This window comes from Podarcis vaucheri (genome assembly GCF_965113315.1).
Source record: "Podarcis vaucheri genome assembly, chromosome: 5".
NCBI lineage: Eukaryota > Metazoa > Chordata > Lepidosauria > Squamata > Lacertidae > Podarcis > Podarcis vaucheri.
Genome location: NC_138763.1, coordinates 43,392,814 through 43,420,394, shown reverse-complemented (window position 1 = coordinate 43,420,394; position 27,581 = coordinate 43,392,814). Strand labels below are relative to the sequence as shown.

Sequence of the window (27,581 nt, the reverse complement as noted above, 5' to 3'; positions counted from 1 at the left end):
ACTATAAATCACTCGTCCAACTTTTAGCATACTGATGCACATGAATTGTCAACTGCACAGTTCAGCTGCTGTCTTGAAATTTTGTGCCCACATGCCAGACTTTAGCTTGCCCCAAGGCCCAGACGGTTTACGAGGTTTATATTTTAAGAGCAGAGACAGCAGTGCAATCTAGTTGGGCAATTCCTGCCCACAACGGACCCATGGAGTAGCCTATGAAAGCCACTTTTCCTTTGCCTCAGTTATGTCCACCACCTGTAAAATGGGTATAAAGCTACAATCCCTACAATCCTGTTAGGGAAGCAGATCTGACTGAATTGTGGGATTACTTGAGCAAACATGCTTAAGTCTGCACAGTAATAAGGATTTGCCTCACAGAGCTGTCAAAGACAACCCAGGTAAGGGTGGTAAGCTGGGACAATGTACATTTAAACAGAAACAACTCATTTGGGCACTTCCAGGCCTGGGCCCTGCTATAACTAGAGCAAGGTTCCAGTTACAGATGGGTAGCCGTGTTGGTCTGCCATAGTCAAAATAAAAAAATTCCTTCCTGTAGCACCTTAAAGACCAACTAAGTTAGAGCAAGGTTGCTAGATTATTTCATTTGTTGCTGCCATCTTTTCCTGCCAGAGGGAGGGAGCTGCTGATGCCATTCTCTGCCTCAGGTTTCCAAACAGCCTGGCAGGCCTTGGGCAGTGATGCAGCTTGACAGGGCGAGGAGGACAGGCTCCGTTCTTCCCCAGGCAAAAAACTGCCTTGGTGGGGGGGTGGGGGTGGGCGGCCCTAGACCCTGCCATTACCCGGCGCATCCTTTCAAGAACAATTCCTCTTCCGCAAGAGAAGGCCAGCTCCTCTTCGCAGGAGGAACTCTCCCAACACTTCATATTTTATTTTATTTTTGCACGGCCAAATAAATAAATAAATCTGAAGATCTTTGCTATCAGATGGGGGGGGCGTCGGGCGGAAGGACCCCACGTTAAGGGGAGGCAGGTGCCACGAGGCAAGCAGTGGGGATGGGTGGGGAAGGAGGGGGCGGAGTCCCTGGCCGGAAGTGCCTTTGCTGACATTGCTCCCGCCGGCCGGATCGGTGTTGGGGGGAGTCCGGGGTGCGCTCCGCTCCGCTCCTCGTCCGGAGAGTTTGTAAGTGATGCCGGAGGAGGGGGGCGCAGCCTGGGGGGGGGGAGCGGGCCGGCGATTCCTTCTCTCTCTTCCCATTGAGAGAGCTCGTAGGGGGCGGAACTGGGGATGGGGACCCTGCGCCCCAAAGGAGGGATTCAGGATCGCCCCGGTCTCCCCATCCTCCACTGAGAGCGAGTCGGGCTCTGATCATGTACCCGGCTGAGATCTGACGCACCCGGTTGCCATCCATCCTGGAGGGAGGGCAGGGTCTCCATTCCCACTCCCACATTTTTAACCCCCTGGGCGATCCAAGTGGGAAAGAGATATATTTGTGCCCCGTCCCCCCACGCTTCCATTGGCAGGTTAGGGGCGGGGGTGCTGAACCCTTGCTGGTGGTTGTGGGCATGAAAGCAGGGCACTTAAATACAGGATATTGTCTTCTGTTATGACGTAAGAGGGCTGAATATACAGCAGAGCCTTTCTAAGAGTCCGGGGCTTCGGCTGCTGCTGTCTTGGGTCATTTGTTGAGAGTGATGACATATACGGTGCCTCTTGCGTCATGCCCAGCATCCTTCGTGCTGCGCCCACCTTGTGTGAAGTGTCATGCACAGTCCTAGAATCATCTGTTAGCATATATCTAGGCGGAAGCTGATTGATCTTACGATCAAGGCCACCAAGCGTCTAGCAGTGCCGTCTGACTTGCAGTGTTTTAAGAAAAGTGTGTGCAGAATAATGCTTTTTGAGATTAAAAGAAAGAAAAGGCAGGCGCAACACAGCTTCTGCGAGAGCAGTTTGCATCCCATCGCAACCCCTGCTTTTATGTCTCTTTCCTGCATGATAAAGGCTATTTTGCGTTTTTGGAAAGTTGAGATAAGTTCCTTGTGAGAGGGCAGACTTCAAAATTACTATAAAGTGAAGGGCAAAGTCTCATTCTGGATGCAAAATGTTTATCAATCAGGCTTGCCATAAATACTTGTGTTAACCCTGATGCCCTCTTCTTGTGTTTATAAATGCGGGTGCAGTTGTTACACCTGCATCCTACCTTTGGGTGAGGCTGAGTTCTCATCTTATAGAGGGGTATTTTAAAGGGTGAGCTTTCTCCCACTTTTCTTTGGAGTTGTGATGTTCCTTGAAATTCTTTCTTTTCTTTCTTTCTTTCTTTCTTTCTTTCTTTCTTTCTTTCTTTCTTTCCATTTTTTAAACAACCAAACTGTCAGTCAGTCAATCTCTGGGCAAGATTGCTTTTAAAAATATGTATTCTTTCTCTGTTCTTTTGGCTTTGATGAGTTGCACAAACCCTGCTCTACTGCTGGTTACTAAAACCTTTCTAAAGCTTATATACACAGATCTGTTTCTGTAACCCTTTCCTCTGTGCTACTCTCAACTCCTCTGTCTCTATCTTTATAGATCATGTTGCCTTTAGGATTAGAGGGGCAAGAGGTCATTATTTAACAATGGGTAGGAGAAAAAAAATGTGGTTTTTTCCCCCTCTGGGTTTTTTCCCCCTCCTGGGTGCTGGAGAGGAAAAGCTATGTGTTTGCAGATTGCATGAATCAAGGCATTGAATTTGGGACATCAGCTGGAATTCATTCTGCCTAGAAGTTGGGAGTTCAGGGTGGACACTCTTAAGTAGGTAATGTAAGCTTAAAGTCTCACTGACAAAACTTGCTATATGTAGAAAGACTCTTGTAAACACTGCCTTGTATGGAAAGGAATATAGGCCTTTTATGAAAACAAAACCTCAGATCCTTTCCTGAGGTTCCCTTTGCCAACTTGGGCCGCTTTTATTATAGGATATAGGAACAAAGGCTCAGTGGAAACTGTAAAACTGAGTCGATACAGATGTGGCGATCATTTCTAGAGGTGCAGTTGCATAGTCTGTTACAGCAAAAGTGAGTTTTGTGGTACCTTGAATAGGAACAGATCTGTGAGTCTTGTAAGTAAGCCTACAAAAATGACTAGTTTGCAAGAAAAAGTAGCCTGCATTTCCATGCTGGCTGCGCTCCCTCCTCTTAGGCTAGTAAGAAAAGGTTTTTTGCTGCATTAGCAACACCAAAGTGACCTTTATGGGGCACAAGCCTGGGCAGTGTGGCTGGAGGTCCTGGGTGTTCAGACAAGATCCCCCTCTCAACTGGCTGCTGCCAAAGAAGGGGTGGATCACTCTATACCTCCTCCGCTAGCCCACTTGCTAGACTTTCCTTCCTCTATGGCTAGCAGAGGAGAAATGGAGCAATTCCACACACACACACACACACACACACACACACACACACCAGGCTGCTTATGCACTTGTACCAGGCAAGCTGTTAAATGCAAGGCTGTATGTACTGTAATATAAGCTTTCATGCACAATTGATTAAGAAGGATGAAGTTGCTGGGAACTGCAGAGGGGGAGAGTGCAGTTGTGCTCAGGTTCTGCTTTTGGGTTCCCTGTAGGTGTCTGGTTGGCCACTGAAAGAAGTGCATGCATGATGGAACTTTGGCATGATCCAGCAAGGCTCTTAAGTTCTTATGTTCAGTTGGCAGGCTCCTCAATTTAAGATTATGGTTGCTTGGGAACTTCTAAAAATAGGAGTTCTTCATCATGAAAAGCAGGGTTAGATCCTAGGAAACCTGTTTAAATTAAACTAACAATATCTGGCTAGCTTAAACAGGAAAAATAAATAAAATATTCACGTCCAATTTTGATCAAGATCTTAGCGTTTCATTTTGTTTAGTGTGCTAAATACACAGAAGCAAAACAGTAAAAAAAAACCAGTAAAATTAAGTGTGTGAACTTTCGGAAGAGGGGAATTTAACTGTCTCAAAACATCTTTGTTTCTCCTGCTAAATGCAATTATTAATAATAGTGGTGCAGCAGAAGGAACTTTTTTCTTTTCCAGGTCTTTCTAGCATCTTCTAAACAGCCAATTTTTCCAACGGCAGAGATTAAATCTTATTTTGGTGCCTTTGTTAGCTCTAGCCTTTGAACCGGAATTTTCCCCTTGTTTAGAACTGCTTGATTGGATCGCTATATAATTAGTGGGGTGAGGGGGGAGCAGTAGTTTTCCTCTGAAATGTTGAGCTTGGTTGGGCCACTGCAGATTGCCAGACTAGACAAGCTGGATTTGCAGTAACTTGTTATGCTCTAAACAAGTTTTCCCAAGGGAAGCTTTCAGGACTTAAGAGTGAAATTACGGTAAGTCTAACCAGAACTGAACGGGTAAGTCTTGACATGATATTTCTCCCCTTCTCATTTATATTAAGCACTTTTAGCTAATGGATGCATATACCTGAATACCTCCATGTGATTTTTTCACACAGTATAGCTTGAAAATAAAGTAGTAAACTGAGGTGGATACAATTCTGTATTTTGTAAGTATTTCAGCGGAAAACCTATGGCTGGAGTTAACAAGCATTGTAATGAATATTCTTTTTAGCCTATGAACATTCACTTGTTATATGTTCTTGGTTTGGTTTAATAAACAGTATGTTCTAAAAGCTATAGTTCATCCACCATGAAATTACTGGTTTTTTTGAAGGCAGCGAGTTGTAGTTATGAGGACTGGAACTCGGAGGGTGGCGATTGCCATTAGTAAAAATGGAAGCAAGAGCTTCTCCTTGTGGCCATGCCAGAGGAGGAGAGGAGTGTGTGGAAGCAGACAAGTCTGAGGGTTGCCTAGGCTTGCTCCTGTAAAGATAGTTCACTGTTACAACTGTATTGCACAGCATAAAGTAGCAAGTATCATAGGACTTTGGGACTGAAGACACAAGTGCGTTTCCGGTCATGAACTTTCTATTCTTGGGTTGTGCTTTGTGACTTCACACAAAGTTGCTTCTAAAGCTTGCAGACATAGCTACACTTGGAGTTGCTGGTGTTGGCATCCGTCTGCCTCTAGAGACAATGGAGTGCGCCTCCAGGGGTGAAGTCAGACTGCTGGAGAATCACAGTGCCTGTTGTGGCTGCAGAGACCGGTAACTTGTAACTGCTGCCTCCTACGTTGTTTTTGCTGTGTTGGCAGCACTGAAGTGACCTCTCTGGGGTGCAAGCGGGTACACAAAGACATGTGGCATTACTTGAGGGATCAAAGGTAACCATGGAAAGGTTAGCGAAGGTTAGCGAAACTATTAGCAAAGGTATTACCTTCTAAGAGCAACATTTGTCCAGAATATTATACTCGGAGACAACTTTATGCCATTGAAATTTGTCCTTAGCTTGCCATACCATTAGATTGCGAGTTGCCATCTTCTGCCCTTGTAGCACCAGGAGAGTTTTTTAATTTTACGCTTCCCTGGAATAACTTCCATCTTGCAGAAAAGTATATTGGTGATCTAAAACTACTTCTGGCTTTGGCTCCACCCATGTTTGGAATTGGCCATACCTGCTTTGGGCTTTAGCCAAACACTTGCCCCTGGGTGATTGTGGCCTTTGACTTAAAAGATTCCCCACCCCTAATTTAAGGCTCACTTCTGCTGACTTGCTGCTGAGTGGTTGGAAATAAAAAGAGGGACGTACTATATCGAAACAAGGTTTACTGGTTAGTGCTAATAGGGAATGCAGTGCAGAATCCTGTCTCCAACTAATGCCAGTGGTATATGCATAATATTTTACTGAGCTTTCTAAGGTCACATGATTTGCTTCAGATCCTGAATGAAATGTACCGTATTTTTTGCACCATAACACTCACTTTTTTCCTCCTAAAAAGTAAGGGGAAATGTCTGTGCGTGTTATGGAGGGAATGCCTACGGGTGGCATGCCTACGGATTTTCCTCCTCTAAAAACTATGTGCGTGTTATGGTCGGGTGCGTGTTATAGAGTGAAAAATACGGGTAATTCTCCAATACCTAGTTCTTTCTCTTTTTAAAGGCTACCTTGTTATTGCTACACCCTGTGATGGTGAAGCCTCCTATTTGTGGAAAGTGTGCAAAAGTTTTTTCTGCATATTAATGGCTGGCAGAGAAAGTGCATACGCTGACAAAGAGTAGGAGAATTAAAGGATGGACGGGAAAAGGATGAACAAAAATCTTCCCCCATATTCCTTCAACAGAGTCCAGCTGTTAGGTTAAACCTACACAAGTTGCTGGGGGGGGGGAATCATCACATGGCAACCTTTTCTGGTCATGCTCCTCTTGCGAAGTTTCCTTGGGAATTCACCTCTAAGGAATCAGATTTACATGTAGCTATGTACTGAGGAGTAATCAGAAAACGGCCTTCGGTCCATAGTTAAATATTGAACTGACCCCTTGTAGGTAATTTCCTAAGGAGGCTTTAATACGGGGGACAGGGGGGAATTGTCAGTACAAGATAACTTGTGACCAAAAGATGAAGAAAAAGCTATTTCATAGGTGGCGCTGTGGGTTAAACCACAGAGCCTAGGACTTGCTGATCAGAAGGTCGACAGTTCGAATCCCTGCGATGGGGTGAGCTCCCGTTGCTCGGTCCCTGCTCCTGCCAACCTAGCAGTTCGAAAGCACGTCAAAGTGCAAGTAGATAAATAGGTACCGCTCCGGCGGGAAGGTAAACTGCGTTCATTTCCATGCACTGCTCTGGTTCGCCAGAAGTGGCTTAGTTATGCTAGCCACATGTCACGGAAACTGTACGCTGGCTCCCTTGGCCAATAAAGTGAGATGAGCGCCGCAACCCCTAGTGGTCAGGGGTCACTTTACCTTTACCTGTACCCCCGACGAGCCTTCCTCAGCCTGCTGCCCTCCAGATGTGTTGAACTACAATTCCCATGAACCCCAGCCAGCATGGCCATTCTAACTAGGCCTGATGGGAGTTCTCCAAAATATCTGGAGAGCTGGACCAGACTGGGGAAGGCTGCCCCTAGATTCCCATCCAAGCACGCACAGTCCCCATTTGCCAGCCCCTCTTCTTCATACTCCCTCTGCAGTCTGACATGCAGGTTCTGTTCCTGCACAGAGCACTCCTTAGAGCTCTAGCTAAGGAACTGGTACTTTTGCCCCTTCCCTTCTTCCTCTCTTGGGCCTTACTGGAGGGCCAGTGCTATCCCATAATTCATAGAATCATAGAATCATAGAATCATAGAGTTGGAAGAGGCCACAAGGGCCATCGAGTCCAACCCCCTGCCAAGCAGGAAACACCATTCAGTCCTTTCTTATCCTGTTATTCCTGCTTGTTAACTACATGGGCTGAACTGCGGTCACATGCATTAGCTGGCTGGTTCTGGTAAATCTGACAGCAAAATCAGCAATTTGTACATTGCAGAACACACACTTCCTTTACAGAGATTATATCCACGCGGAAAAAGTGGTGTGTTGAGGGGTCATCCATGAGCTCCTGACCTCAGCCTTGTTTCTATGCATGCTGCATTCCCATGGCAACCATTTGCTGCTTTTTTTTGGCTGGCTGCCCTCTTCTTCTTCCTGGTTCTGCTCAGCGACTGCAGTCCTTGACAGAAAGTTTCAGCAATCATGTGAAACCATGTGTCTCAAAGCAGAGTATTTTGAAACTCTTAAGTTCTGAGTGGTTTTCTTTACAGTGCACGGACATAGCTTGGAAGAGACAAGGATAAGAATCTGTAGAGAGCGTAACCCATAGAAGAGTCCAGAGATGCAGTTCATTTTCCCACATCTCTGTGAATTGCTGAGATCTGACATGCTTTTGCCCATGATGACAACAAGTTGAGTTTCTTTTGCTAGTAAGAGCCAGATTGTTATGCTTCTCGCTACTTCAGTGGCCAGCAGAAGCACACAGGCCGTATCCCATCTCTTGGGCAGGAGCAATACAGAAGTTGTCCTTTAAATTTGATGGTGCTGCCATGTGGTGGAAAAGTGAGGCATGTGGTTGCACTGGAACTCTTGGAGAAAGGACACCTGGGCGGCACTATAATTTGGGATTGTGTAAGCGATGAGCAAGAAAATGGTGTGTCGAAATGGAAATTAAAGGTGAAGCGTATGCCAGGCACCATCTCTTCCCCTGAGCGCTAGAGGATGAAAGAGATGGAAGACGTCTTTGAAGGGGAATGATGGTGGAGATTGGGCAGTGCATTCATATAGACCTTAAGGTGTATGTCAACCCCACTTTTGCATGGCTGTATTAGATGGTGAGTTTTACATCTTACTTCTTAAGGCTGTCAAGCTATACAAACATACTTAGCAGTAACTTCCATTGAACACAACAGGGCTTAGTTTTTGAGTAGGTGCGCATAAGGTGTCACTTTAACAAGATACGGCACAGCCCTCAATCTGGATTGCTGGAGTGCCTATGGCAGCACTTTCCTAGAGCTGGTTCCCTCGCCTTCCTGGATAATTACCAGCGCAAGGAATATCTCCATCCAGGTCACCCTTCCTTGCTTCTGGGGAATAATCTCCATACCAAGGCATGTGGTATGACCAAATCTGCTTTGGGACACTTATCATGAGATATTGGGTATGAAATTTTTGCTGCATGTTTTTCCCCCTTTAAAATGCATGGAAGCAGGGTCTGGTTTCCATATTTGCAAAGAGGTAATTCACATTTGAAACATGCATGCAATTTTCATATCTTTAGCAAAGTTGAAAGTGCTTAGAGAGAAGACACCTGCGAATCTGTGTGTGTGTATGTGTGTGTTTTGAAGAGGCAGAGAGGGCCAGATTACTGGCTGTCAGATCTGGTCTGCACTGGAGATCTATTACACTTGTTGACATTTCAGCCTTCAACTTGGATTTTGTGCTGCAACGTGGAACTTTTTCATCAGCCGCTGAGCTGTAGGGTGTGAGGAGGTGATGCCTTGACTGCTGGGAGTCAGGTTGCATCAGCTCCTTCCAGGGCTCTCCCGTCTTTCTGTTGGAGCTGATGTGGCTCATCCAGGCAGCAGCTCAGGGATTGGCGGCTGCCAGGGAGTCGTAATTGGCTTCAGCTGGATTTTCAGGAATTAACTCTCTCGACTCTGGACACTTCTGCAGTTCCTTCTATCTGCGGTTTCCCTTTCCCCCCCCTCCCACATCCCTGCCTCCAGCTTTTCTTCTTGAAGAGCAGGGACAGGCCCTTATTTGACATTGGGACTTTTCTGCACCTGGAATCGATACTTTCAGAAAGACGGTTCTTGGATCCAGTTCCTGGGCTGCATATGTCTGCTTTCTCTAATCCAGTGCTAGGGAGCTGAAGGCAAAAACCGGGGCTTGTAGCATCACTGAGTCATCGTGTGATGCTTCCCTTGTCTTAGCACTTCTATTGGAGTGCTTTTCTGCAAGGGCTTCCAGACTCTTTATCTGAAATGCTTGGGTGAGAAACATGGAAATCCTCTTTTTGCTATTGCTCTTGTCAAAATGAGAATGGGATGGAATTGCCGTTTTCATCTTTCCTTCTTCCAGTGCAAATGGAGCAGCAACAGTTTCAGGAAGGATTGAATTCCTGTCTGAAGCAGGTTTGAAATTGAACCCACAGTACCAGGTGTCTATCTCTGGCAGAGTGTGTAGTCCCTGTTAGACAGGCAAGTTCTCTGGCTGAATGTTGGAAGTCCTTGGTAGTGGTGCTGGGAGGGGAGCCAAAGTTTTCTCACTTTTCCTGGTGTGTATGTACCGTATGTATGCATGCATCAATCAATTTTGGGGAGGAACTGTAATACTGTACTGTAATACTTTCTTACCAAATTCAAACTTACTTAACTATTTCAAGAACATGAAATATATAGTGTGTAACTGAACACCTGAAATTGTACAGTTGGTGCTACATTTGCGAGTTTTAAAGGTCTTGGTTTCAGTCAAACAGTAGTTACAAATGTATCCAGTGTTGGAGCTGCAAGTTGTTCCATGCTAACCTAGGTATATCTTAGTTTTTGCCAGTTGGGAAGATAGGAAAAGAAATTAAAAGTAAACTGAACATGTGAAACTGTCCACTTTATAGTAAAGATTTATTATCTGGTCTTGGCCTTGGTATTATCCTGCATAAGCAGGAACAAATAATATTTTTAAGAGAAAGGGCTTAGAAAATACTTAAAATAAAGCCCAGCAATAAATTTGGATAGTCATATATCATAAGGTTGCTGTCTTGTGTACATCTAATTAGGAGCCGGCTACATCTACATGTGCACTCAGAAGCAAGCTTCACAGTAATTGTAAAGAAAATTGGCTATCCTGTACCCATATTTCTGTTGTTGTTTTTTTGTTCACCCTCCATTCTTAAACTGATTGCATTTCAAGTTTATTTCTCTAATGAGCATCTGCCTAATCCATAGCTTCTTTTGCACTGAGTTTCATGGCCTTCAGAAAATGGAAGGTGTGCAAGAGTGAAAAGAAGCAAATTCTTGCTGCCCTCTCATGTTAGTCCGGTGGTCCTTGGTTGTATTTGTGTATCTTCAAACTTGATTTAGGAGGAATTTGAGTCAAGTGAAGAATCAAGGGCTGCATTGTACATTGTTGTTTGTTAAAGGAGCAATATGCTTAGCAGACTCATAGTCTGAACCCGGTACGTGGAGAAGATGTTTTGTATTCTACCACTTGGAAAATGCACTCCCAGTGTAAAGATCTGAAGAATATTGCTGGTTTAATACTAGAAGTAACAATACTACCCTTGAATCTTAACTCTATGAGTTTTTGTAGTAGCATAACTGGCTGCAACATTATTTTCAAAAAGCATTCCACATCACTCTGGAAAAGAAAAACAATGCATAATAGATTTTTTACCTTTCTCCCCAATCTTCCACTGAAACACTGGAGGGAAATCCTGGGTTGCAGTGATGAGCCACTTCTCACATATTAAACTTTGCTGCAAGGCTGTCATGCAACTTTCCATGGGGAGACTACCTGGGACACAGGAATAATGGAGAATCATGTAGGATTCTTTGTTCTCTTGCAGGCGCTGTTGATTCCATCAAGATGCTGTGCCGAGCTGCTCTTCTGCCTTCCTTGCGTTCTTCAGGACAATTCTGGCGGCAAACCGAAGTGGCAGGCTCTCACCCTTGTATGTATCAGAAGGAGGCAACTGTGGGCTGATATACAATGAACTGAAAAAAAAATGTTTAAAATGACATTTGTTTAAAAAACCAGAAGCTTTTTTGATAGGAATTTTAGAACAACTGCCGAAAGAAAAATGGACATTATTTATGTACGCTACAACAGCAGCGTACAGGACGCGGGTGGCGCTGTGGTCTAAACCGCAGAGCCTAGGGCTTGCCGATCAGAAGGTCGGGGGTTCAAATCCCCGCGACAGGGTGAGTTCCCGTTGCTCGGTCCCTGCTCCTGCCAACCTAGCAGTTCGAAAGCACGTCAAAGTGCAAGTAGATAAATAGGTACTGCTTCAGTGGGAAGGTTAACGGTGTTTCCATGCGCTGCTCTGGTTCGCCAGAAGCGGCTTAGTCATGCTGGCCACATGACCCGGAAGCTGTACGCCGGCTCCCTCGGCTAGTAAAGCGAGATGAGCGCCGCAACCCCAGAGTCGGCCACGACCGGACCTAATGGTCAGGGGTCCCTTTACCTTTACCTTTACAACAGCAGCAATAATTCTGATAGCACAGAACTGGAAGACTGGAGAAATACCGTAAAAGGAACAATGGCAAGAAAAGTTGATGAACTATGCAGAGCTGGCAAAGTTAACAGACAAATTGCGTGAAAAGGACAATAGTGACTTTGAAAAAGAATGGGAACCTTTTACATTGTATTTGCAGAAACAAAAAAAAAAACATAGACTCATTGGCAGGTTTTAAATAAACATTTACAATTTTATTCACAATAAAACAAGAATTTTAACAGTATGGCAATATAAAATATATATAAACAGCAAAATGCAACATGAGACGTAATAAACCAGGGATGGAAGTTGAGGGAGGACAACAGGGAAGGGGGAAACTGAAATGTGAATGTTATGTAATGATTATAGATATTGTTATGAGAAAAGAAAATCAATAAAAATTAATTAGAAAAAAGAAAAAAGGAGGAGGCAACTGTGGGTAGAGGCCTTTCTGTTAACACTGCAGAATTGGGAATTTCTCAGCAATTAAAATTCCAGACCAAGGTGTCCTGATTCTTACTACTGTACTGCTAAAATGAGAGCAGCATGGCTTTGGCAATGTATTGTGTTACTCTGCCCCCTACTGGCTTGTTGAAGCTTTGCTGCAGAAATATAGTTTCTTCAAGGCCTTAGCTGTCTTGGCTGACGTTCAGCCTAAAGGAAAAGGCTTCCATAAAGCCAGTAGTTCCATTTCCTTATTTGTCTGTCAGTATCATGTTGCATAAACACAAATGGGGAGCTAAATGAAGAGTGTATGTAAGGGGGAAACAAGGGCCTTACCTCTAGGTGATGATATAGACCATGCTTGTTAGCTGGCAATTATAAACAACAGGGAGTGTGAAGGGTTTGCATTCTTTATAAAAGGAGTTACATCCTACCTTTCCATTTTAAAATAAAGTGCCCAAGGTGTCTAACAACACAATATTAAGACTCACCACAACATGGTGCAAAGCACAATATAATTAAAACCAAAAATGTTTTAATAAACTGGTTAAAAAACAAAAAAACAAAACAAGCATACCACTGCTAAAAATAAATGTAGCTAGTTTTAATTCTATAAATGTTAAATTGTGTTTTAATGATTTCCCCCCTATGTTTTTAGTGTATCCGAGTGTATCGTTTGTATCTAAGCTGCCTTGAGTTCTGTCAGGTCAAAAAGGCAGGATATAAATATTATTATTATTATTATTATTATTATTATTATTATTATTATTGATGATGATAATAATAGTAATAATAATATGGTATGCAAGATGCAAGCTTTAGCTTATGCAGAGTAGAGGAAATTATATTTGCCTTTAACCCTGACTGATGCTACAGTTGGCAGAGATGTGGCTAGGGACATCCCTTTGATTTTTGCTGGGTTTCCTGTGGGTCGTGGTATTTAAAGTATCAACATAACTGCAAGGAGACCAAGAGACAGAGTATGACCTCAGAATATTCTGGTCAGTTGGTCAAGTGGTACTTGGAATACTTATTTTGCTCCCCAAAGGTGTTCCTTGGGCTAATGTTTTTTCTCATTCATTTAAAAGCTGGACACTAGGTAGAGGCAGGTGATATGTCCAGACTCCCCCACTCTCTCCTGACCTGGGACCTGGAAAAGGGGGGTGGGATTGTGGTTCAATGTACTTGCCTCTAATGCCTTTGCTGTGTGTTTCAACCACAGGTCTACTGGCTCCTAACTTGGTGTTGAGGAATGAGTCTGCTCGGGGCTGGAGTAACATCCCGTTCATCACTGTGCCCCTCAGCCGAACCCATGGCAAGTCCTTTGCTCACCGCAGCGAGCTGAAGCATGCCAAGAGGATTGTGGTGAAGCTGGGCAGCGCTGTTGTGACTCGAGGAGACGAATGTGGCTTAGCCCTGGGGCGACTGGCATCCATTGTTGAGCAGGTAAGCAGGCTGGGAGGCATTGAGGGCATTTGGCTGCTTGTTCTCCTTACCAAACCCTGCCAGGCACCTCAGTGGTTAAAGTTGTCTCCACTTTATGCTGGAATGCCCAGGCACTCATAGGCCATTAGTTTTTAGTTAATCCTGGTTGTTGCTAGAAATGTGCAGCCCACACTGTGTTTCAAAGATTGCCGTTACCTGCTCTTCTGCTTGCTGTTTTTATTGTTTTAATTTGGACATTTGCTTGCGTTGTATGCCACCCTGAGATCAGCTGAAGAAGACTGGATTATTAGAGCAGTGGTAACCCCCCCCCCCACTAAGGGAGTCCGTGGCACATACCCAACAACTGACCAGAACATCCTGCTTTTGGGCGCCATGCCCTCACATGGTCACATGACTCACACAGGTCACATGACTCACACAGGCGTGCAGCCCAGAAGACATGTTTTGCGCTGGGGCATGTTGGAGGGTATGGTGGCACCATTCACATAATAAAAACAACCACCCAGAGTGGCTGGAGAAACCTAGCCAGATGGGTGGGGTATAAATAATAAAATTATTATTATTTCCAAAAGTAGGGGTGTCCAAGGCTTGCCTTTTGAAAAACAGGGGATCTGCATTACTTAGGTAATTGGGAACCACTAGATTAGAGGAATATTTGAATACACAGATAACAGTTGAAGGCAGGGGTTAAATGTAATGGGCAGTAGAGTGTGGAGGGGCAGAAATATGGTTTAATATTAAAACACATGTGATTAATATTAAAATATTAACATTAAAAGGCAATGTTTTTGAGACTCCCACCAAGAATAATGGTATCTCAGGATCTGCCTGTGTTATCTTGCAATGATGGCAACCCCCAAAGTGGGGAAGTAACATAAGGGGAATAAATAATCCTCATTTTAAAGATGTATTGTAACAGAGTACTAATGCCCTCAAAACATCTCCCACTGAGGTGTTGCTGCAGTTATGTTGAGGCAGGAGTGCCATATTCATGAAACTGATAATAAACCTAGGATGCTATAGGGAGAAGGGATGGTTATATTTATTTTCCCAACATATTCCAAAGAGTAGGGATTGTCTCTGAGTCGGCCTTTTCCCTCCCAGTTACCCTGTGTGCTAGGCAACATATAAACCCAAGAAAGCTTACATTCTTCCTGCTTTGGAGAAATGTTTTCCTACAGAATGATCGCAACAGCGTCTAAAAATTGGAAGCAAGGTAAGATGGCTTTAAATTAGACTAAGGGTTGTTTCTCTCGTGCCTGCAGGTATCCATGTTGCAAAACCAGGGCCGGGAGATGATGATTGTCACCAGCGGGGCTGTGGCCTTTGGGAAGCAGCGGCTGCGTCACGAGATCTTGCTCTCTCAGAGTGTGAGGCAGGCTCTCCACTCAGGGCAGAACCAGCTCAAGGACATGGTAAGCCAGTGGGAGAGCGACCTGGGTTCTTCGGTGGTGGTGCAGAAACCACTGTTCCTGGCTGACTTGTTCTCTAATCTTTGCAGGCGATTCCCGTGCTGGAGGCTCGAGCCTGTGCAGCTGCCGGTCAGAGCGGGCTGATGGCTCTCTATGAGGCCATGTTCACACAGTACAGCATCTGTGCAGCCCAGGTAGGGAACTTTGTACATCAGCTGCCTTGGGCACCATGCAAGTTCTCTCTTGACTCCTGGAAGAAGGCTCTCTTTCATGCTATTTGCCAGGAAGCCTAATTCCTTCCAACGCTAGGGCCCCCCAGTTCAGTACATGCCAACACCTTACCCCTCCATCCCTTCCTTTGCTTTGCCCAACTTAATACTCCCCCTTTCCTTCACCCAATAAGGCCATGATAATTGCATTTATTGTACATCGACCCCTCGCTTTGTTCGCTTTGACTTAAAAGAACTTCCATTTCCTTGCTGTAAGAATTCAGTTAGTTCGTTCGTAACTTGCACGCTTGGCGGCCCTCTTCATGCCGAAACTGATAGTGGATAATTTTTGTCAGAGCAGTTCTTTTCTTCCTTCCAGATTTTAGTCACCAACTTGGATTTCCACGACGAGCAGAAGCGCCGGAATTTAAACGGGACGCTGCACGAACTGTTGCGGATGAACATTGTCCCCATAATCAACACCAACGATGCTGTGGTTCCTCCCCCAGAGCCAAACAGTGATCTTCAGGGGGTAAACGTGGGTAGCGCATTGCAGTGGGTGGTGGTTGCTCGCTCGCTCGTGGACCCGCTAACACGCTGACTCCGGCCTGTAGTGCACGCTAACGTCATAACGCTCTGGATTCTCCAAGGTGACTTGCTGCTTGTGGATGTAGTAGATCTGGCTATTTGGTGTTGCTTGCGAGGCTAGCTGTCGACTCAAGGCTGGTAGTACGACTCCTAACCATCTACTGTTGCGCTTTGTTTTTCTATGAATTGCTTGGGCATTGGGTTAGCTCTCGCCTGGCTAGTATTGCTGACTTTTACAATGTGTGTTCCAGGTAATTAGTGTGAAGGACAACGACAGCTTAGCAGCCCGTCTGGCTGTGGAAATGAAGACCGACCTGCTGATTGTTCTTTCGGATGTTGAAGGTACGAGAGTTGTTTTGTTTCTGGCTAAATGGCCAGTGCAGCTTTGTGATCCTTTTCAGCGCTGCGGTTCAGGAAGAGGAAATTTAGGAAATTGACTGTGAGGCTCATTGTAGTCAGCCAGAACACTGCAATATTCACAGTGGACATCTTTAAAGGAGAAGGGATTAGTCACTGCTTTATTCATGCTGGTTAGAAACAGAGGAGCAAAGTATACATTATTTGTCTTGGGACTGCTGACAGTTTCTTAGAGCTTAGAAATGGATTCACCTCTTCCCAGATCACTTGACCTGAGGTATCATATTCTGCCTTTTGCTTCTAAATTCTGACTCTGGCTATCCCTTAGTGTGATAGCTTACGGTCCAACTGGATGACTCGATACTAGCAATGCAGTCCCTATGGTTCAGAGGATCCAGTTACCTCAGTCTTTTTTCTTTTCTTGTCTGAATGGTAGAGGTCAAAGATTTATTTTACAAATATATGTGCGTTGTTTTTCAACCATAATGATATTGAAGGTATGTTCCGGTAGCTCATTTCCACCGTTCCATTTCAGGACTCTTTGATAGCCCCCCAGGATCAGATGACGCAAAGCTCATCGACATATTTTATCCTGGAGACCAGCAGTCTGTGACTTTTGGAACCAAATCTCGGGTGGGAATGGGAGGCATGGAAGCCAAGGTTGGTCAAGCTCCTCACCATTTTCCTGTGTTTGTGTCCATTTACTGGGGGAAATAGGAGGGCACTTTGCAATATCTTAAGACCCTGCTTAGCCTTTATAACAAACATGTTAATTTTCTAGATTTCTTTATAAAAACACTTTTCTGTGGCATCCTATGCCATGCCTGTGAGATAAACTATGAGCTGCTTATGGCAGTAATGAGAAACCTGTGGCCCTCCAGACTACAACTCCCATCATCCCTGTCCATTAGTGATGCTGTTGGGGGTTAGAGTCCAACGACACCTGGAAGAATGGGGAAAGTTACCTCTGTTTTTTATGTCTTGAAAAAGTCTTGATCCTTAAAAGAGTTTTTACACTCCTACCAGAAATTACAGCAAGCAACAATGCTCTTTTGTTTGAAAACATGCGTTTAAAAATATTCTTCATTTGCAGGTGAAGGCTGCTCTGTGGGCTCTCCAGGGAGGTACCTCGGTAGTGATTGCCAATGGAACTCATCCCAAGATCTCTGGCCATGTCATCACAGACATTGTGGAAGGGAAGAAAGTGGGCACGTTTTTTTCAGAGGTGAAGCCTGCAGGTAGGTTAGCATGGTCAGGTCCAGAATTTTTGGGGAACAAAGAATGTCAGTCATGGTGCAGAATTTTTTTTGGGGGGGGGCTGGAGGCAGCTAGTTACTTCAGCTGTAGAATAAAAACCACAAAAGAACTGTGAGGATGAAACTATTTATGCTTTTGTTGTATGAGACAGAAGGGTGTATAAGGCCATTTTAGGAGTTGTCCTGCTAAACATTTAGGAGGTAAATGTTGCTTCTGCAATGCGCACCCTTTTCTCTGGACTTGTGGGGTGGCGTATTCATCCATGTTTTGATTCAAGAGTGGGAGAAGCGAAGATAAACTCTTCTAAATATTCTCCATTGAGTATGTGGTGGCCAGAGTTAGTGTGCTGAGAGTTAGTATGTAACCACCTTCTGCTTTTTAATTTTTTTAAAGGCCCAACCGTGGAACAGCAGGCTGAAATGGCTCGAACAGGAGGCAGGAGTTTGGCAGCACTTCAGCCTGAACAGGTAACCAGCCTAGTCAGCCACATAATGTATATTACAGCCTTGAGAGCACATACAGGGCATTTGTAGTAAATGAAAAACAAAGAAAAAGGCAGTAGTCCCATACTGAGATGAACAGCTTGCACAAATGTTGAAGGTTCAAGTTTCCCCATATAATAGGTGGAAAGGATACTTTGGAAATCTGCACTGGTTGTTTTCAAAATCAAGCTTTATTTACTACTATTAAGACTGATCAAGTACATTGAGTTTCACTTCTGCAAGCATGCAATTTGACACAGTCATGAAACATCTGTGTCAAAGAGTACATATACTATGTAATACAGAATAGGCCTGCTATTTTTTAAGACCTGCTGAGCTAAATTCCTCCCTCTGGCCGTCAGTAGAGTTCCTGCTTTTATGCCTGCCTTGGACTGCAAAACTGTGATTGCCAATCTCCTAGTGGGCCATGATAATGTGGCTCATGGAATCTTGTTTGGCTTAGAATCATAGAATTGGAAGGGACCACAAGAGTAGTACAGGCTGAGAGTTGTGCATGCCTTATTCATGAAGCATGTTCCATGGGATCTTCATAGCCTAGATTAATCTTCCCCCAAGTTGCAGATATTTTGAACTCCCAACTCCATCAGTCCCAGCTAGCATGGCCCAATGGTCAGGGATTATGGGAGTTATAGTCCAAAACATCAGGAAGGCTGATCTGAGCTCAAGCAGCAGGATCTAGGCTTTGAAACCTGAAGATCAGTCCACTTGGAGCATGTGGCACCTTCTACCATGGCTAGGATGTGGGGAGAAGGGAGGGGAGGTTGATTTTTGTAGAGCAGGTGCTCCAGGGGGAATAAATTGAGTTCCAAACTGAACTGGCAAGGATACCTATTCAGCAGCTTGACTGAAGAATAGATGAGCAGTCTTGGATATAAACCAAAGGGCCTCGCAACTCAGTGAGAGATTGGGCTGTGGGTTTGAAGGAGCTAACGACATCTCCTATTTCAATATGGTGACCAGAGAGCTGGTCACAATCAAATGTCTGATGGTGGTTCCCCGTCTATTTTACTACAGAGAGCAGAGATCATCTATCATCTTGCTGACCTCCTGACAGACCAGCGAGAAGAGATTCTTCAGGCCAACAAAAAAGATTTGGAAGAAGCTGAGCATAAAGGTAAGGCAGGTGGAGTCTGGGTTGGATATGTGGTGAGAACAATTTCTCATCAGGCCAAGTGGGTGATGCTGGAGATGTCCGAGGCTGCCATTTATTACTTCAACAAAGATTAGATGAAGAAATCCTGGGAACATCCAGAAGCCTTTGGCCAAATGTTCCTTTAACACTGAGACTTTGTTTTTGTTTCACCTCAGCACCTTTGTTTTTTTCATGCTACCCAAGGGGTTACTTCAGCTTCAAAACAGAAAGGAAGACTGAAAGACAGATGCAACTACTTCCATCTGCTGACTCAGTGTTCAGATTGAAGTCTTCATTTCTGTTGCTTCATTCTAATCATTCATGAAACAAAGTCTGACTTACTGGCTTCTGCTTCCATTTCAGGAAGACTGGCCCTTCCTTTGTTGAAGAGACTCAGCCTGTCAACCTCCAAGCTGAACAGTTTGGCCATTGGACTGAGACAGATTGCAGCGTCGTCACAAGACAGTGTTGGCCGTGTCCTTCGAAGAACACGAGTAGCAAAGGATTTGGAGCTGGAGCAAGTGACTGTGCCTATTGGGGTCTTATTAGTGATTTTTGAATCCCGGCCGGACTGTCTCCCCCAGGTGTGTGAAGAAGTCACCTGAGAAACAAAGCAAATATAACTTGCTATGAGCTGGGAAGGTCTCTGATTGTGGATTTCCCCACCTTGCTCCCCCGGGGAGGGAAATAATTAGTACTGAAAGTGTTGCCAATTGAGGTTTGTGTGTTGTGGTTAGGATGTGAATGTGTGGCAGCAAGCTTGATAGTTTGTCCTTTTATTTTGTATAGTGTCCTCCATTGGGTCCTTTTTAAAAGTTGCGCAGCCTGAGTAGCCTCTGGAGCTATACATCTTTCCTTGAATTTTAATCAAGAGTTCAGAAGGGACATAGTTATAGCAACTCCCCTGCTTCCTAGCCAGATATATTGCATACCCACCATTAATTACGACCTTCCAAAAACAAAGCTTTAGCAGAAAAACACGCAGCATTGCAACCTTGAAGCATTACTATTGAAATACAGCAAAATGACAGATCTGAGCTTCATGGGACCATAACCCATTCAGTGTTTTATATTGTCAAAAGGGGAGGGAATGGTGGTGAGGAGAGGAAGAAAGGGACAAGGGGAATGAAGAATCAAAATAAGTGGTATAAGTAAGAGTAGCCACTGCATTGTCCTCTAGGTGTTGATGGACTGCAACTCCCATCATCCCTGAGCATTGACTATGCTGACTGGGCCCGATGGTTATTGTAGTTGAGCAGCATAGGGCACAACATTGGCTGCCCATGAAATATGGCACGGTACATTTATTATTGTTAAATCAGAAATGGTTCACAGCACTCTCACAATACATTATAATTGTTAGGTGCTGCTATGGTTATAAATGTGTTCTTTAATGCTTGTCTTCCTCACACTCCCTTCCTTCTGGCAGGTATCTGCTTTGGCCATTGCTAGTGGAAATGGCTTACTGCTGAAAGGAGGGAAAGAGGCATCGCACAGCAACCAGATCCTTCACCATCTGACTCAAGAAGCTCTTTCCATCCACGGGGTGAAGGACGCGGTGCAGCTGGTAAGTGCCTATGAGCAGAAAGTGGGGAGCAGGCAGCACCGGGGTGACAAAACACAGGCGGGGAGGGCAGCGTCAAAGGGGGGGGGTCAGAAACTGATATATTACTGAATGGAAAAAATTAAAGTTCCACATATTCTGAGTTAAAAAGAAATAACAGGTAATGGTGCCTGAAAGAGAACCCTGGCAGAAAGAATTTCATTAAAGTATTCCCCCCCCCCCCTTTTATGAAAAGAGGAAGATGCACTTTTAATTGAAATGTGTTAGGCTGCTTAAATCTTGCTTCAGGTTGGTTGGTGATTCCTTGTGTTGAGTACCTAAAACAAATCTTTTATTTTTTGAGTTCACACATGGCAGGCAGTTCTTTGGGACTGGGCAGGGATCCTGGAAATGTCTGTAATCTGGAATTGTGATCCATTCAGAGCTATTTCCAGGTGATCACCTGCCCCATGAACATTACTGTGCTGCTTTGGGACTTGTTACCTTCTGTCCAGGTGCTTTGACAAGCTATTTATTTTCTGTTGTGCACACACACACACACACACACACACACACACAATTGTGCCCAAATAGCTGGGCAGTTTCCCTACTGTTGGGTATGTATTCTCTGTTTTGTCCCATACTGTGTTTATTCTTCCATGGGCAACCTCTGTAACTCCTGGCATGGTCTTTACAGGTGAATACCAGGGAGGAGGTGGAAGACCTTTGCCGTTTAGACAAGCTGATAGATTTGATCATCCCCCGTGGCTCGTCTCAGTTGGTTCGGGATATCCAGAAATCTGCTAGAGGAATCCCAGTGATGGGCCACAGTGAAGGAATTTGTCACGTGTATGTGGACTTGGAGGCCAGTGTGGAGAAGGTCACCAGAATAGGTGAGATGAGAGGACAGAGATTTTTCTTCTTCTTAAAAGGGTTTGGGCTAAGTAATCGGTATGAGAGGGCATGGATGGTCAACATGCTCCTCCTTAACCTATTTATTTCAGATGCTCTACAGCAGGGGGAGGGACAGAATCTACTGATTGCAATCTACTGGTAGATCGGTAGATCAGAGGATAATTTTCAGTAGAGTAATGGCAGTTTCTGACTCCTAATTCTTTTAGCATAAATAGCAAGAAGAGTTCTGCTTCCTAAACTAGGCTGTTAGAATCCCTGATCTTTAGTAACTTGGATGTATATTTGTACCTTTGTCCACAGGCAATCCCAGTGTCTTGTTCATGGGGTGCAATAGGTGACTAGCTCCCCTTCCTAAGCAATTGGCTACAGTTGGTGGATTCTAGTAAAAAACAAAACAAAACCCCGGTATAGATCCTGCATGCCCAATATCTGTGCAGCACCTTTGTAACCAATAGTTTGTCCTTCATCCAGTGAGAGACTCGAAGTGTGAATATCCTGCAGCCTGCAATGCGCTCGAGACTCTCTTAATACACCGGGACTTGCTGAGAACTCCCGTCTTTGACCAGATCATTGACATGTTGCGAGTGGAACAGGTAAGTAAAGATGGCTGGAACAGGCTGAACGTGAGAGAGTGGCTGCCACGAGTTCTGCTCAGTGAGATGCCAGCTAAGAATGGATGCTGCAGATGCAAACCTTGAGGAGTGTTCGTCTGCTCCAGTTGCAGCATGATACAGATTTATTTATGCAGCAGCCTTGTCTTTATAGTAGTGTGTGGCTTGTCCTGAGCATACATTGCACTTGGAGCCACGTTTCTAATTATGCATCTTGGTGCCAAGGTCCTGGAAGGCATCTGCGCTGCACCTCTGCCATAGAAGACAAGCATATATGGAAAGCAGGTTCCTGTTGAAGTTATCTTACTCCAAGCTTCTTGGAGATTGGAATCTTCTGCTTGCTGATCTTCTGTAGTAGGGATGGGCAGAACTTAAAAGATAGTGAGAGGTCAGTTGCTGCATTTGGCATTCTTGAAGGAGGACTTGGGGTTGGCTTGTGAACGTGCTTTCTCCACTAACTTGAAGCCTGAGAGCTTTGAACAACAGGATTGAATGAGATTCAGCTGCCAAGCCCATAAAACAGGATGGGACTGTGGCAGTAGGCTACTGTGAGGAAAGTGCTAGAGAGTGGAAGATAATTTCCTTCAAAAGTACAAAGGAAGGGACATAGGAAACTCCCTTATGCTAATTGTCTAGCTCTGTATTGACTGTACTCTGAATATTAACAGCTCTCTGGAGTTTCAGACAAGAGGCCTTTTTCCTGGAGATCCCAGGGATTGGGCTGGGGATCTTTCATGTGGGCAACAGTGTGTGTGCTTATCACTGAGCAATGGCCTGTCTGCGCATTGTTTGGCTTCCCTCTTTGCATAGAAGCTTGGAGGAGGAATGTGAGTGAAAACGTTTTGTTCTTCCATCAGGTGAAGGTTCACGCTGGCCCCAAGTTTGCCTCCTACCTGACATTCAGCCCCTCGGAGGTGAAATCACTCCGCACGGAATATGGGGACCTGGAGTGCTGCATTGAAGTGGTGGACAGCGCACAGGATGCTATTGAACACATCCACAAATATGGGAGCTCCCACACAGATGTAATCATCACAGAGAACGGTTGGTGGCCAGTCTAACGTCTTGTGTGCATTTACGCTTCTTGTGGTGGTTTCTTTCTGCATTCGGGGGCTCCAGGGCTGCCTCCTTGGAACTCTGAGGGGCTTTTTTCTGAAGTTACCTTGCTAGGGCCTGGCGCCCTCCACAATGTGTGTCTCTTCCTTTGCTGCTCTAGGAACAAACATCTGGTGATCTGGACCACATTGGAGGAGTCCAAGCCACATCTCCTTCCCCTGCCTGTATTGCCCTTCCCAGGCACTGCTGCAGGTGTGGGGAGGAGCTGTGGCCTGGGTTTCTCTTGCGTGGCTGGAGTTACCAGAACAGTGCAAGAGGAGCACACACTAAGAACATAAGAAGAATCACACTAGATCAGTCCAAAGGCCCATCTGGTCCAGGATCCTGTTCTCCCAGTAGCCAACCATGTGCCTGTGGAAAGCCTGCAAGCAGGACATCAGTTTCATAGCACTCTGTCCACTTGTGATACCCACCATCTGGTATACAGAGGCATCCTGCCTCCAACAGTGGATATTTTGGGACTGGGGGGTGGGCCGAGTCACAAATCCCACTGGCTATGTCCAAATTGCTGTTTGGGTTCCATCAACATTCAAGAAACTGCAACAACCTCCATGTTCTAAAAGCAGAGTTTTTTTCTGGGGGAACGCATATCCCTAAACATTTTGTGAATCTTTATACTTTTGTCCATATACTGTATTTATTTTTCCCGATTTGAACTATAAAAGGGTGGTTTTCTTGAGTCAAAAAGAGAGTACCCCTAAACATTTTTAAAGAAAAAAAGCACTCTCTAAAAGTAACATTGCAAATTTTGCTGGTGCCTTGTTCCCTCATTTCTAAAACTGCTTGTTCTTGTTGAGTGTTCAGCTCCCTGCTGTTAACATTTACTTTTCTCTGGAGAAGAAGAACAATATAAATGAATGGCAAGCTCATTTTCTGAGTGCCCGTCTTTTCCCCCCTTAGAGCGTTTATTAATTTTCCAATAAAAAACATCCAATTAACATATAAAATCATAATCCAATAAAAATAAAAAACTAAAATAAAAAGATCAAATTGTCTTCCGAATTGTAATTTTGATTTTACGACTTCCCACAGTCTGAACCTCAAAGCATATCCAAATCTCAGTCCTGCCTCTCATCTGAGTGCCCGTCTTAAGTAGTCAAAACAGGACCAACCAGGAGGAAGGGAGTAACAGCTCCAACGAGGACTGAACATGAGAAAATCAGTGGGGAAATGGGATGGAATATCTTGCAACAAGCCATGACTGGCTGGCTGGAACCTTGAGCAGGAGTATTCCACACAGCAACTTTGTTTGTTGCAAGTCCCCCTTGCAAAGAGACATAATAAAAAAATTATTCATATCAAGCTTCTATCCTGCCTACCTTTGCGACACAGACTGCCTAACAACAAAGCATCAACAAGCATTTTAAATATAATAAAAGGCAGCAGTGGTATTAAAAAAAAAATATCTAAAAGGCCTTAACTAAACAAGTGACCATTCTGTTTCAGCCCACATTTGGCACAGTTCTATTGTAAAGCAGTTGTGTTAAAAAAAATCCTTTTTGTCACCCCCAGAGAAAACAGCAGAGTTCTTCCTCCAGCACCTGGACAGTGCCTGTGTGTTCTGGAACGCCAGCACCCGCTTCTCGGATGGCTATCGCTTTGGGCTAGGTAAGGGAGCACGATGGGTGCCCTGTGCCGCTGGTGAGCAAGTTACACATTTTGCGTGAGGTTGAGAGTGTTCAAGCAGTATACATGGTCACCTTTAAAGTTAAGAATATTTAAGGAGATTTACTTGGAACTTCTTTTTAAAGCTTTGGAGTATTTTAGAATTAGAGTGATCTGGGCCATCCCAAAGGAAGAGTTGGAGGTAGAGGCTATCATAAACAAGAGCATTTATGACAACGTAGAGAATGGCCTTCTCCAACCTTGGATCGCCAGATGTTGTTGGACTACAGTCCCCATCATTCCCAGCCAGCATGGCCCTTGGTCAGGCATGATGGGAGTTGTAGTCCGACAACATTTGGGAACCCAGAATTGGGGAAGACTGGCCTAATTCAAAGGACGTTTCTGAGCACAATTCAAAGTGTTAGCCCAGTTTACCTTAAGGAGTGTCTCCACCCCCATTGTTCAGCCCAGACACTGAGGTCCAGCTCCGAGGGCCTTCTGGCAGTTCCCTCACTGCAAGAAGTGAACTTACAGGGAACCAGGTAAAGGGCCTTCTCAGTGGTGGCAGCTGCCCTGTGGAATGCCCTCCCAGCAGATGTCAAGGAGATAAATGAGGATCTGACTTTTAGAAGACTTCTGAAGGCAGCCCTGTATCAGAAAATTTATAATGCTTGATGTTTAGATATTATGTTGGAAACTGCCCAGAGTGGCTGGGGCAACCCAGTCAGATGGACGTGTTATAAATTTAGTAGTAGTAGTAGTAATAGAGATGTACTGTAGGAGAGCTTCAGCTTAGGCAGTCAGTGACGAAAGAGTGACTGCCGCTTGGAGTAATCTATGGCAACACATATATTTGCATATGGGTAAAGCACAGGTCTGTGAGCAAACTCTGCATTAAGTCCCGCACAATGTGGCAATTCAGCAAGAAAAAACCCTTAAGATAAATTACTCGGTGGCCACTAAGGAATTAGCTGCTTTTCTTCAAGCATTCATTGTGGTGCCGCACCAGAAGATGAAACCGCAAATCCTTATATGTCTAAACCTCATGAAGGTGAAGGAGCAAATTGGCAGCTCCAGAGCTCAAATGCAGTGCAGGAAGGATGAGAGGAAGTTGGGGGGATCTTGGGTGAACGAGGTCTGGTCGACTTGACTTGTGCCATTAGACTGGAGAATTTCCTTCCTGCCCTCTTCAACCCAGTTGTTCTATTCTCTGCACACAGGGGCTGAGGTTGGCATCAGTACATCGCGCATCCATGCCCGTGGGCCAGTTGGAATTGAGGGGCTGTTGACCACAAAGTGGCTGCTAAGAGGGGAAAATCACATCGTTTCCGATTTCTCTGAGCAAGGAAGTATGAAGTACCTTCATGAAAATCTCCCCATCCCACAAAGGAACAGCAACTGAGCACCCAGGTGGGGCAAGTGCATCTTTATGGAGACTGTTACGGTTTCACAACAGAGTCTTGGAAAGGAGAGGAACCTCCACCTTCTGGAATGCGGAGTGTTTTTGCACGCTGAGCTTCTGGATAATCCCAAGCGGTGACTTGCGGACCTTGTTTTGCGCCCGAGTTGTTTCTCCTCACACTGCAATGCGTAGATGTTGGGTGTCAGCGTTGAAAGCACCTCATTTGCGCTTGCAGCACAGAAAAGAGGACTCTGGTACTCCATTCCAAATGATGGGGATCTTTAGGGTTGATATTGGACCTATTTATTGATCTGAATTCTTCTTTCAGCCATTCACAAGAGAGAGAGAGATTCCACACACCCCATGCTTTTCTTGCTTCGAGAATGCAAGAAATGCTTGATCATTCTGCCTTCCTTTGGAGATTTGAAATCTGAAAGAGGTTGCTATGACGGTTCTTTAGAGTTCATGTCTTATTTAAAATGTTAAATCACCTTTAATAAATATTCCAGGTACATAATGAATTTTTAAAAAAATCCAAGCAATGCTTTCCATGCCAATTTCCTTTAATAGTTGACTGATGGAGTGGGGAGAATCACAGTGGTAGAACTGTAACTGTTTTTCACAACCCTTTTATGAATATTTGTACCAAATATTTTTGTTCATTTTATATAAGCTTTTATTTCCCCTGAGAAATTGAACATATTTTTCAAACTTTATGGTTTTTCAAATAAAACTCCCTTGCAATATGACTGGATTCTACTGCTTTGTTCAAAATGATGGTGTGAGTTGTGTCCTATTACAAATGTGTTTAATGCTGACGTGGCCTGCATGGTGTAGCTGCACTTGCCTTGCCTTTGTCTACTGATGATGTTACTTAGAGAGTTCTCTTATAAAGGGTGGGGTGCTTTATGCTCCTTTTCAATCCTTCAAGCTAACAGCAACCATGGGAATTAAGTAACAGTTACAGTGGTACCTCAGAACTCAAACGTAATCCATTTTGGAAGACCGTTCAGCTTCCGAAACGTTTGAGTTCCAATTGGCCAACAGCTAGGTTTTTGTACACCGAAATCAGCGCTGGACATTTGTATTCTGAGGAACGTTTGAAAGCCAGAGCACTTACTTCCAGGTTTCGGGCGTTTGGGACCCAAAACATTTGAGAACAGAGTCATTCAAGTTCCAAGATACCACTGTATTCCCATTTTACAGATGGAGTATACAGGCTTAGATGCTGGCACTAAGGGTTGTTACCAATGCTGTTGTTTTGCTTGCACAATGGAGATCCTCTGGAGCAGATTTTGGTGGCAGGAGAGAAAGGGGAACTCCCATTGGACAAGTGGAATGCTGCTTGCAGGGTGAGGGATACATTTCCCATGTTGTTAATGAGTTCCTGCATGGACTGTGCAGCCAGGTTTTCTAGATTCAGCACCTGCACTTGATCCACTAAACAAAACTGATTTGTTGCCTTTCCCCCTGTCTCTTTTTTAACTGAGGCGGAA

At 44.6% G+C, this 27,581-nt stretch overlaps 1 protein-coding gene across 6 annotated transcripts; it reads left to right on the top strand.

Moving 5' to 3' along the window:
* The first annotated feature begins 1,009 nt into the window (after window positions 1-1,009).
* Window positions 1,010-26,834, top strand: ALDH18A1 (aldehyde dehydrogenase 18 family member A1). 6 transcript variants are annotated; one of them, XM_082224957.1, is made up of 18 exons: window positions 1,010-1,137; window positions 10,895-10,999; window positions 13,212-13,435; window positions 14,701-14,850; window positions 14,937-15,041; window positions 15,418-15,588; window positions 15,896-15,986; window positions 16,537-16,661; window positions 17,095-17,239; window positions 17,652-17,725; window positions 18,776-18,875; window positions 19,257-19,477; window positions 20,323-20,460; window positions 21,134-21,329; window positions 21,823-21,944; window positions 22,820-23,006; window positions 24,591-24,686; window positions 25,904-26,834. In XM_082224957.1, the coding sequence occupies exons 2-18, from the start codon at window positions 10,915-10,917 to the stop codon at window positions 26,083-26,085; spliced, it is 2,412 nt and encodes an 803-aa protein (XP_082081083.1). In that variant the 5' UTR covers window positions 1,010-1,137; window positions 10,895-10,914; the 3' UTR covers window positions 26,086-26,834. The 6 variants fall into 6 exon arrangements, with proteins under 6 accessions (XP_082081083.1, XP_082081080.1, XP_082081085.1 ...); XM_082224954.1 differs by having other exon boundaries at window positions 15,418-15,594; XM_082224959.1 differs by having other exon boundaries at window positions 1,011-1,137; window positions 15,436-15,588.
* Window positions 26,835-27,581: the final 747 nt, after the last annotated feature.